The sequence below is a fragment of the Impatiens glandulifera genome, chromosome 3, assembly GCF_907164915.1.
Source record: "Impatiens glandulifera chromosome 3, dImpGla2.1, whole genome shotgun sequence".
In the NCBI taxonomy this organism is placed as follows: Eukaryota; Viridiplantae; Streptophyta; class Magnoliopsida; order Ericales; family Balsaminaceae; genus Impatiens; species Impatiens glandulifera.
The window spans coordinates 4267671-4280595 of record NC_061864.1 but is presented as its reverse complement, the minus strand read 5'-3'; the positions used below and the strand labels follow the sequence as shown (position 1 = coordinate 4280595).

The 12925-nt window shown below is 27.6% G+C and overlaps 2 protein-coding genes across 2 annotated transcripts; both read right to left on the bottom strand.

Annotated features, from left to right (window-relative positions):
- Positions 1-5033: 5033 nt before the first annotated feature.
- On the bottom strand, positions 5034-6467 carry LOC124932334 (ornithine decarboxylase-like). The gene has a single exon (XM_047472955.1). The coding sequence runs from the start codon at positions 6357-6359 to the stop codon at positions 5097-5099; it is 1263 nt and encodes a 420-aa protein (XP_047328911.1). The 5' UTR covers positions 6360-6467; the 3' UTR covers positions 5034-5096.
- A 4513-nt stretch (positions 6468-10980) lies between these two features.
- Positions 10981-12386, bottom strand: LOC124932163 (ornithine decarboxylase-like). The gene has a single exon (XM_047472775.1). It carries the CDS (start codon positions 12369-12371, stop codon positions 11082-11084), a length of 1290 nt encoding a protein of 429 aa, XP_047328731.1. The 5' UTR covers positions 12372-12386; the 3' UTR covers positions 10981-11081.
- Positions 12387-12925: the final 539 nt, after the last annotated feature.

The window sequence follows — 12925 nt, the reverse complement described above, 5'->3', positions numbered from 1 at the left end:
TTTAATAGAATTGACACAAGAATTCTAGAGAGAGTAACTCTTACAAAAAAATAGTAGTATATTACTCGAATACTTGGTGATTTACAATGTAATACTTCACAGGTATTTATAGGACTAATTCTAGCTGTTACATTGATTGTGCACTAATTTAGGGATTCCTTATAATTATCAATCAAGGACATTCCTAATTAAGAACATTTCTTTTATATGTCAATTAGTGATGCACTAATCAAGGAATTTCTTTTAACTCTCAATTAGGTGCGCTAATCAAGGACCTTCCTTCCAGCTTCCTTCCCGTCTAGAATCTTCCTTGGGTTGGGCTTAAGAGAGCTCAAGCCTCCTCCTCTTCTTGGGCCAGGAGGATTGGGCCGTGACATTCTCCTTAAGCCTCCTCTTCTTGGGCCAGGAAGATTGGGCTGTGACAAATGACAAGGAACACCAACAATATATATATATATAATAATAATGAACAATTAACTAACCATTAATCAAATTAATTAAGTAATTATTTAAATTAATTAACAATTTTAGTTACTAACTAATTAACAATTTATTAATATATAATATTATTTAGTGGAAATAAAGTTTCACATTAACAAAATAAAGTCGATGAAACATCAAGCTAGTATCATGCAACCAACCATTGTCTTCAACAAGCTTAATTCGGCAAAATTCATTTTTTTATTTATCAAATCTAGACAACCGAGCAAAATTCAATTCAGCGAGTTCTATTTTTTTTTCCAATTTTAACTATCCAACATACACATCCCATTTTTTTCCGGCTACAAGATTTCAACCTATTTAGCTTTAGTTTTTTTTTTCTTTTTAAAGAAGTCAATTTAGCATTCTTTTGGGTATTGATGAATCGTATTGACAAACCTTCTTTTTTTTCCGGAGATTATAAGGGAATCTTACTCCACGACTTGAAGACTATCAAAAACTCATTTTGATCCGACAAAGCCGTCCTTGCATCAACAAACATTATTTCAAAAAAACCAATATAGCTATCTTTTTCGTCTCAACGAATCATATCATCTTTCTTTTTTCATTGAAGTTCAAAATAAGTTAATATACTTGCATCAACAATCTTCTTTAAAGACTTTAGATTCGACACAAACTCCTTGTATCAATGAGTTTGTACTTCTCCATATATTCTTTAGAGACTTTAGATTCGGATGCATTAAACTAGAAAAATATGTGTCATGTTTATAAAGAAACGTTGTCATGTTTTTAACGAAACGTTGTCATGTTCTCTTAATTGTGTTGTCATGTTATCAATAATGCGTTATCATGTCATATTTTAAATTAAAATTAAATGTCAAATAAATTGCGATTATTTTTAAAATTGTATTAAACTAGAATGTCATGTTTATGAAATTTAAATAACAAACATAACATTCCAATTTAATACAACATAATATTGATAATATGAATTTTTAATTTAATTTATGTTGTTTTAAACTTGAAAAATGAATGTAAGGTTCACAACGAAGCGTTGTCCTATTGTAAACGAAGAGTTATCATGTCATATTTTAAACTGAAATTAAATGTTATTAAATTGTAATTCATTTTTTAAAAACTGTATTGTAATTGTGTATTAAACTAGAATGTCATGTTTATGAAACTGAAATAACAAAAATGACATTCAGTTTATTACAACAATAAAATTGACACCATGTATTTTTAATTTAATTTTTGTTGCATAAAACTTGAAGAGTGAATGTCATTCACAATTTGTTATGTTTTTAGTAGAGCGGTTGTCATTATTTTATTAAAGCGTTGTCATATTCTCGATGTCGTATTGTCATGTAATATTTTAAATTCTCGATGTCGTATTGTCATGTAATATTTTAAACTGAAATTAAATGTTCTTGTAGCAGGTCCTATTTGTCTGATCAACAAATGTTATCGAAATGATACCAAATCCTCTGCTGATAAAATAGAGATAATTTTCATGATGAAAAAATACATATTACGTGAGACTATTAGGAGAAAGCTACACAAGAAGGAACTCCTTTGCCAATTCTAAGCTTCATCTTCATGCTCCTACTGGAGCTACACCAATTGATGGACCTAGTGTTGGATGTACCATGATCACTTCATTAAAATTTGATTGGATTTGATTTTTGTTCTAACTGGTCTAATTCATATTGAAGTTAAAACTTTATAATAATATCATTTATCCTAAATTATTAGGATTATGAATTGTTTTGGGTAAAATGAAGTTTGTTAGGTTAATAAAAATTGATCATATATTCTTTTTTGACTTCTGTTATATTTTCTTTTAATCATTTTGATAGGATTAGGGTTTATTATAAATTTTCTTTTCTGTTGTGGGTGGGCACGTTAAAACTAGTCATATTTACAGTAACAAATTTATAACAATATTTTGATTATTTGCACTAAATAAATAAATTAGCTTCTTCAATATGGTCTAAAATACTGCGTTATCATGTTATTTATTTATTTTTTTAAAAATGATTCATTTATATTAAAAATGATAAAAAAATTTTAAACACAACGACAAAAATATGACATCAAGAAAAAAATAAATAAAAATAAAAAACTCAAACCTAAAAATGTTAGTCAAAAAGTTATCGAGTTCGTAAGTACTCGAGAAGAATGATTAACTTCCCGACGGATTCTATTAACTTCGCAGAATGAATCTAACAAATCATCATAATAATAGTATTATAAATGATACGTATCGAACTACTACGATCAATAAAAGTTCGACGATTTCTCTTAAACTAAATAGTCCACCAAAATATAATTGAGATTCAATTTCGTCTATTTATTTTTTATATTTATAATATTATTTTATAATTAATAATATATATATTTATAATGTTATATATATTTATTAATTTAATTTTAAATATTAATAAATAATTTAAATTAAAAAATACTATATTATATTTGAAAATAAATATATAAATATAATATTTTTTATAATTTTTTGTTAATATATAATTTTAAATATTAATAAAAGACTTAAATTAAAAATTAATATATTTTAAAATAAACTATATGAATATATTATTTTTTATAAATTATAATTTTAAATATATTTAATATAAATATAAATAATATATATATATATATATATATATAATATTTTATAATTCTCATCTTCTCCTTGTCTCTTATTTGAAAATATCTTTGTTTCTTCATTTTCATTTATATTTCTCTTTCTTTTTTTTCTTTTTTTTTAATTAGATTATTTATTTGTGCATGTACCTATTATTAGTTATATAAATTAATAATAGTAAATAAAGAAAATTAATTTATTATTATATATTTTTCACATTTTTACACTATTCTCTCTAAGATTTTAACTAATCTTTTAATTATCAATTCATTTTTGGGGTCACTCCCCTATTCGTATTATTATTCATATTATTCACGTTTGATTCATATCAATTGTAATTATTATTCATATTATTCACCATTGATTCATATCAATTGTAATTATTATTCATATTATTCACGTTTGATTCATATCAATTGTAATCGGTATTTTTAGAGGCTAGTTTGATTTCTAAATATATAATTATGAATAAAAATATCAAAGTATAATTATATTTAATATTTTTCTTAATTATTATGTATATTAAGATACATATATTATAATTAATAAATAAAAATATATTTAAATATATGTTTTGTTATTATAATAATTTATATAAATATATAAAAATATTAGAAATAATTAGAATAGAAGAATAGAATAAATAAAATAATTAAAAAAATATTAAATAAATGAGAGAATGAATAAAATGATTAGAAATGAATGAAGTAGACGATAAAGAATAAATAAAATAATTAGAAATGAATGAAATAAATAAGAGAGAATAAATAAAAAAAATATTTAAAAGTAACGTGAGAAAAATATTGAAATTATAAGCTTAAAACTATGAGGGAAGTAGAAAAAAATTGAACTCGATAAGAAATGAGGGTGAAAAAATTGAATTTAAACGTAAAAGATGTTTGATTATAATTTATTAGTTTGCGTTTAAATTCAATTTTCTTTTTATCTCCTCAGTGTTTAAGCTTATAATCTCGGCGTTTTTCTATCATCACTTTTAAATATTTTTTATTCACTATTTTATTTATTTCTCTTATTTATTTAATCTTTTTCTAATCATTTTATTCATTCTTTTGTCTATTCCATCTATTTTATATTTTTATATATTTATATAAAATTATTATAATCATAAAATTTATACATTTAAATGTATTTTTATTTATTATTTATAATATATGTATTTTAATATATAAAATATAAATACATGGTTGACTTTTTAATTTATAATTATAATTTTAAAAATTAAACTAATCTTACTTAATTATTTAAAAATATCAATTACAAGATAATCAAATATGGCCGAAATAAATAATGATTTGAAGAGTGTATGAAGCCAAAAAATGAAATGAATTGATAATGAAAATATTTGTTGAACAAAATGTGGAACCATAGAATAATAGGCACATAATAAATCATCTAAATATAATTTTTTAAAATTAGAAATATAAATGGAGACAAGAAAAAATAATATAATTATCTGTGAACACGACATCACGTTTAATTAGATGATCTATATTAATAAAAAAAATTTATAAAAATTAATATATTTATATTATTTATTTTAAAATAAATTAATTTTTAATTTAAATAATTTATAATATAAATGAAGTGATTGATCTTAATTTTATTATATATATATATATATATTATATTTATATTAAATATATTTATATCATTTATTTTAAAATATATTATTTTTTAATTTAAGTCATTTATTAATATTTAAAATTATATATTAATTAAAATTTTAAAAAAATATTATATTAATATAATTTATTTTCAAATATATTATTTTTTAAAATTTAAATAATTTATTAATATTTAAAATTAAATTAATAAATATATATAATATTATATATGTTATTAAATAATATTATAAAAATAAAAAATAAATAAGTTCATATTAACTTTAATGATTAAATAATCTAGATCGGCTCGCGTCTCAAAAAGAAGATGAAAATAAACTATATCAAATTGCAGTACAAAAATAAGAGCATTAATTATTAAATTAACAACGCCTGGAATAAACCAGATGGGTCGAAATTCCGAAAGCTTTAAAGCCGTTGAAATTGGAGGCAAGAGCTGAGGAATATGCGCCCCGGTTCGGGAACACCAAACAGTCTCCGATTTCCATCTCCGGCAACTGGTAGTTCTTTGCCACCGTATCTTGTGCATCGCAAGTCGGCCCAAACACCGTTGACCCGTGGGTTGGATTGTCCGGGTCGGACTCCAAGGCCATTATTATTGTTAATGGCTCAATTGTGACAACTGCATAGCGGTCGTTTATTATGCAGTTTAATGACCCGTAAACTCCGTCGTTAATATAGTACTCTCTCAGCTCGCCCCTCACACGCTTCCCAATGACACTCGCAGCCAGTGTGAACGCCCATTCCACGAAGTACCGTCCTGGCTCAGCAATTATTTCCAGGCCAGTCATCCGGTCATGGAAATAGGTTTGGATCCCAAACTTTACGGCTTCGGCCGCGTCGTCAAACATAGGGCCGGGGGTAAAGCCACCCCCAATGTTGAGGACCCGCATCTTTGGCAACCCTAGCTTATCGGCTGTGTCAAAGACATCCCGGGCGGCCGAAATAGCCGAGTGATAGGTTCGACAGTCGGTGGCACCGCTTCCAACATGGAAAGATACCCCCACAACGTCTAACCCAACACTTTCAGCGGCTTTCAGGAGGGGCTCCACTTCATGAGGTAAGGCTCCGTATTTCGCACCCAACGGGTACATGGACGTCGACGCATCATCCGGGGCTTTGACCCGGATTAAGAGCTGGCAACCTGCTGGGAAACAACACCTCTTGATCTTTTCCACCTCGTAAATCGAGTCAAAAGTTGTTATCCTGACTCCCACCTCAGCTGCGTAGAGAATGTGGGACTCGGGTTTGCAGGGGTTGGCGAATATGATCCGATCTGGGGAGACGCCGAGGGAAATGACCAGTTCGATCTCTGCTTGGCTGGCGCAGTCGAAGTTTGCGCCCAGGCTTGCCATGTAGGCCACTAACCAAGGGTCGGGGTTGCATTTGACGGCGTAGAAAGGGCGGATGGAGGGGAGCTTTTGGGTCCATTTATCCATGAGGGACTTGACCAGCCCCAAGTCCAGAACGAAAAAGGGCTCCTTGGTCGAGTCCGGATTAGAAAGAATAATGGACTTTATGAAATCCTTAATCCCAGTAGTATCTTTAGGAATCTCTGTAACTCTCTTTCCATTAACGCCCACTGAGACCACATCAATGGGCGTAGAATCCACTTCATTCACCATAACCAATATTGCCGATGGGTGCAGCAAGATAGCAAGTTAATTAAAGTGGATCAAGAACCGAGAGGAGGGAGAGAGAGAGAGAGGAATGTATTAATTGTTGAGATTTCAACAATTGTGAAGTTGGATACAATGGTGGTAAAACCCAAGTTTCTCGATTTATTTGGCGGTTCCACTCCAAACCATCGATGTGATGCTTAAAATTTAAAATATAATTAATATCTAAATATTTATTTATTAATTAAATTTTCAAATATAATATAAGTAATTGTTATATATATTTTCAAAATAAAATGATATTTATTTTTCCAAGCAAATTTTATTTATAATAATTAGCATATTTTTTTATAAATAAATGGAATGTGTATCTTCCATTTAATCCAACTCATTTAACCAATAAATAAAAATTAATTTTGTTCGGATTTCAACAATTTAATTTTACATCTCATATCCTTAGCTAAGGTCTAGTTCAGGTGGGATATTTAATCAAATTTTGGTTTATTTTAATGATATTCTCTGTTTATAATTTTGAATTATCTAATTTGTTTTATTATTAAGGAAAAAAAGTTCATCGATATTTTTAAAATTAGCTTAGTTAAAGACAATAAAAGTTCATATTTAAACGTATTTATTATTAAAATTTAACTTATTTAACTTTTTTTTAATTAAAAATTGTTATTTTTTAAATTTTATATATTTTTTAATTAAATATTATTTTTATCTCTATTTCTTTATTAATTAATTTCTTTTATATATATTTATTAATTTATTAATTTTTCTCCTTTTATTTTTTTTATTATTTTTGTGAAGTTTTTTTATCATCAAATAAGTTTTTTTTTTTCCTTAAATTAAATTAGAATAATATATCGTAATAAAATAACTTATTTATTTTTAAATTGAAAATTTATAAAATAATGATTTATTTGATTGAATTTTAAAATAAATGTCTGAATTATCAAATTGAGGTTTATTGGGGTCAACTGAGATTTCAGATATTTTCTTTCCACCCTTGTATTGTTAAAATTATACCAAACAAAATTTTCTCTTGATTTAAACTCCGTTAACTTATTATTCATATGAGTAATTTAATTATCGAATTTCAACGAATAAAGAATTTTAACTAATGAATTTCACATTAGTCAAAGCCCTTAATTATGTGAAATTCGGTAGTTAAAAACTTTTTATTTGCTGGATTTCAATAATTAATTTAGTGATATAAATATTTTTTTTATTTATTTATAATTTGAAATAGTTAAAACAAATCTCGTTTGGAATAAATTTAACAATAAAAAGTTAAAAATTGCGAAGTTTAAAAAATATGTCCAATTAAAAATTTGTAATTGCCAAATTTTAAAAGATATATCCGATAACTTAATTAATTAATATTAAAAAAAAAATTATCGACAATTCAATCAAAATAGAATATCAAAAATTTAAGAAAACCGACGAGATCGCGACAAGATTGTTTGCTTTTTAATTGTAGACTGACACCTTGTCTTTATTGAATTATTGTGCCCATGACTATTATAAAAGAAATCACCCACCTTCTATTACAAATAATAATAATAATATTGTTATATCAACTTAATATTGTTTTTTTATTGGAACAGAGAAAAGTCTAAAATTAAATAGAAGATTATAATAAAAATTAACGCGATTGCACAAAATATAGAAATTTAGTGAAAAAAATGGTAAGAAAACAAACTATTTATTAACTCATTGCACGGAGTTAGAAACTCGTCTTCTCTGTGTCGTGATTTTAAATTTTTTAACATTGAGAATATATAAATCAAGATTTTGGGTTATTTGTATTTTTTAGTTTTTAAAAATTATCAATTTATACAGTAATAATAGTATAAGTATTAGCTCATTAAGGTCTCCCAACCCCATTGCAAATGAGGACAATCAACACTAATTTATTTATTTATAACCCATTAATTATTGGGTCAATATTGAGTATAACAATCTTATTTATCCTCAATATGTTAAATATCTTGTCAGATAAAATATATATATACATAATGATATTACAAATAAATTAAATAGAATTAAATATACGGAAAAACGAAATCATCAAATTTAAATGTTATTCGAGGCATGTGTTAGACACATTTCTTTTAAAACAGTTTCACCGTCTCTCGTTTATGCTGAAGCTTATCCCAGATAGATGTCTCCTATGATACAACGAATCTAGTAATCATTCTGCATTGAAATTACTACGTATCAAAATTGATCAATGTATCTGAACTATTATCGAGTTTCAACGGAAAATATTGAACGAAGAACTCAAAAACACTCGCAAAATAAGAAGAGGATTTTCGAAATTTTAGAGCAAAATAAATAAATAATGAAATGACGTGAAATAAATAAAGAATGAGTATATATTACTAAACGGTTTATTAACAATAAATATTATTGTTGGTTAATTAATCTATAACCGATTAACATCTATACATTAATGTGGTGAAATCGCAACGTTACACATTAATTATTTAATGCTAGCCAATGAAAAGTCCATACGCCATTTATAGGTTAATAAGAGTGGAATGTTTATCCTAATATTAAACTTCAATTTTTTAATTAAATAATTAATATTTAGTTATAATTTGAATTAAATTCACCGTTAATTCAGGTTTAAATTTGTGTAAATTTGATTTTATTTTATTTCCATTAATTAATGAATTACCTTAATTCCAATTTTTATTTTATCTCAAATGACAATATAGTGGATTAATTGATATACTTTAAGGTCTTAAATGGTGAATTTTTTGGTTAGACGTAAATTAACAATAACGAATCTAAATATTTAAAAGTTCTGAGCAATTAAGCTTTGTAGGACCTATCTTTATGTTGGAATGTTTAAGGTAAATTAAGATTTTGTTAGGGTAAGATAATAAAGTTTATGGAGAATGGCACAAGTTTGACACAATATTGATTAGGGTTGCCTATGAGGAAGGAAAATTACTGTTTTGTCCTATGATAGATTCCCACAATATTTATCATTAATATAGGCACAATATTTATGTCGGTGTTAGAATTGAGGGTGAAGAGTATGTAATGTTTGTTTGATTTTCATATTTTGGTATTTTTTTAAAAATATACTTTATTTGGGTTTATAATTAAAATAATTATGACAACAAAATAGTTAAACCCAAACCCGTAAACACATTTAATCATTTAATTAGGCGCAGAATTTTTGTTGTACGGGCTCGAACCTAAGAACTCTCAAGGAAACTAAGAATATTCATCTTTTGTTACAGCTAAGTTAGAAGAGAAATGAATTATAATTAATTTAATTATAAATATAATTTTTTTTAAATTTAATAAAAGTAAAGTAAATTATTTTAGTTAATAAAATAAATGATTTAATAATTAAAATGATATTGATGAGATAAAAACTTATTTTATAAAAAATGATAAACATTAAAAAGAAAAAAAAAGTATAAACAAGATCTTAATTTTATTTAATTTAAATATATTAAAAATAATAAATAAATTTATGACCATAATAATACAAGACTAGTGCACCATATGGGGACCTAAATTTATTAATGACATTGGATGGTTAATTGATTAGGAACTTTACATTATTATCTTATTTTTCTGAATTATTTAAATAATTTTAAAAAATAATTAATCATATTTTATTAATCAAATCTATTTATTAATAAAACATTAAAATAATATTATATTTTTCAACTATAAATCTCACTCTCATCTCATCTCATGGCTCTCGCATTAATTAAAAAAAAAAAAAGCGAAGCATTCAATGCGGAGGAGGGGAGAAAAATAAAACATTAACTGCTATTCATGAACCACTAATACGTCGGTCACGGCTTAACTAAATGGGTAAACTGTTATTCCTTGATCCTATGTTTAGGATATTTTCCGTGTGTACTATATTATTATTTAATAATGTGTCATACTTTTATATAGAGAGAGGATAAGAATGTCACACAAACTTTCACTTTGGCGTATAAGGATAGTTTACCACGTTATTATTGGTTGCAATCACCGAGAAATATGAAAACAAATACAAAAATATCCGTATCAATCATAATACATTGATCTGATCCATTATTAGCTAGGAATGTTTGGACTTTGGAGTAAACCAATAAAAAACAACAATTCGTGTGTATAAATTATAAACCAATAAAAAACAACAATTCGTGTGTATAAATTATTAATTTACAATTAATTTTGTCATAATTTTCTCTGAATGAGAAAAATATTAATACATTTTAAATTTAAAATTTTGTTTATGGACCAGTTTTAAATATAGTATTTAATTTTAAAAAATATATAATTTATAATGTAAAATTGTATATTAATAATTATTATCATTAATTACTAAATATTAACTTAAAATTAAATCACTATTGGATGACACCAACAAAATGTTATATTTTTTTTATTGGAGTGTGACCACTTTCCGTTAATACAAGTACATTGTTGTAAATGAGCTTTATTCATAATATTAATGTTAATAAACTAAAAAATATATTCACTGTAGTAACTTTTGGGCCGTCATTAATTGATTTTCTGTTTAGGGGATATATTTATTATTATTTAATAATGTGTTATATGTATATATTAACCTGCATAAAACAAAGCTAGGAATGTATAACTTTCACTTTGACATACAAGGATCATTTTCGACATTATTATTATTATTATTATTATTGGGTGCAATCTTAAGGAAATACAGAAATAGCCTTGCCTTGGCTAGGAATGGTTGTTGGAGTAAACCAAATGAGTGGAAATTCCAACAGCTTTGAAGCCGTTGAAATTGGAGGCACAAGCCGCCGAATATGCGCCCCGGTTCGGGAACAGCAGCCAGTCTCCGACTTCCATCTCAGGCAACGAGTAGTTCTTTGCCAATGTATCAAGTGCATCGCAAGTGGGCCCAAAAACCGTGGACCTGTGGGTCGTCGTTGATCCGGATCTGGTTGGAATATTATCCGGGTCGGACTCCAATGCCAATGGCTCAAATGTGAGAACTGAATGCTTGTTTAGTAGGCAGCATAATGATCCGTATATTCCGTCGTTGATATAGTACTCTCTGAGGTCACCTCTCACACGCTTCCCGATGACACTCGCCGCCAGCGTGAAGGGGCACTCGGCAAAGTACCTTCCTGGCTCAGCAATTATTTCAAGACTATCATCATCATCATCATCATCTTCCTGATCCTCGAAATAGGTTTGGATCCCAAACTTTACGGCGTCCGAGGCATTGACAAATTGAGGCCCGGCGGAGAAGCCACCCCCAATGTTGAGGACCCTCATCTTTGGCAACCCTAGTTTAGCGGCTGTATCAAAGACACCCCTGGCGACCGAAATGGCCGAGTGGTAGGCACTATAGTCGGTGGTACCGCTTCCAACATGGAAAGATACCCCCACAACGTCTATCCCAGCACTTTGAGCGGCTTTCAGGAGGGGCTCCACTTCATCAGGCAGGGCTCCGTATTTCGCACCCAAAGGGCTCATGGCCGACGCATCATCCGGGGCTTTCACCCGGATTAAGAGCTGGCCACCCGGGAAACATTTTTTCATCTTTTCCACCTCGTATACTGAATCAAAAGTGCTTCTCATCACTCCCACCTTCGCTGCATAGCGAATGTGGGACTCGGCCTTGCAGGGGTTGGCGAATATGATCCGATCTGGGGAGACGCCGAGGGAAATGACCAGTTCGATCTCTGCTTGGCTGGCGCAGTCGAAGTTTGAGCCCAGGCTTGCCATGTAGGCGAGAAAGCAAGGGTCGGGGTTGCATTTGACGGCGTAGAACGGGCGGACGGTGGGGAGGTTTTTGGTCCATTTATCCATGAGGGACTTGACCAGCCCCAAGTCCAGAACGAAAAACGGCTCCTTCTTCTCCTTGGTGTCAGGGTCGGAAGCAATAATAGACTTCATGAAATCCTTAATCCCAATTTCTTTGGGAAGCTCCGTAACTCTCTTTCCATTTACACCAATTGAGGCCAATATGGGCATACAATTCACCTCGTTCGCCACAACCATTGTGTGAATGCTGATGCTGCAAGTGAAGAGAGGATGGATAGAGAGTCATATATATATATAAGACCATTTTTAACCCTTTTCAAAACTTACTGTAATTCATCCTCAAAATTCATTTTCACTTAAAAAATATTTATATCAATTTTTTAACATTTTTAATAAATATCTAAATATTTATAACTTTACAAAATAAATCTAATATATTTTTAAACCCATACTAATTAAAAAATAATTATGATAAAAATAATTATAAATAAATAATTTATATATATATATAAACAAATTAAACATCATTAAATAAATATTAAATAAACACAAATTAAACTGCAGGAGAAATAAAATTACATCAAAATTAACATTATTAAAAAAATGAAACAAGATTAAATAAACGCAAATTCCAGTAAACTACGTTATTAAAAAAAAATACAACCATTAAATTAAACATATAAAAAAAATTATTTTAAAATTTCAGTTTAAATAATGGTTAAATAATCAAATTAAATATTTAAAATAAATTATATAAAAAAAGGTTAAATATTCAAATTAAAAAGTTTTAA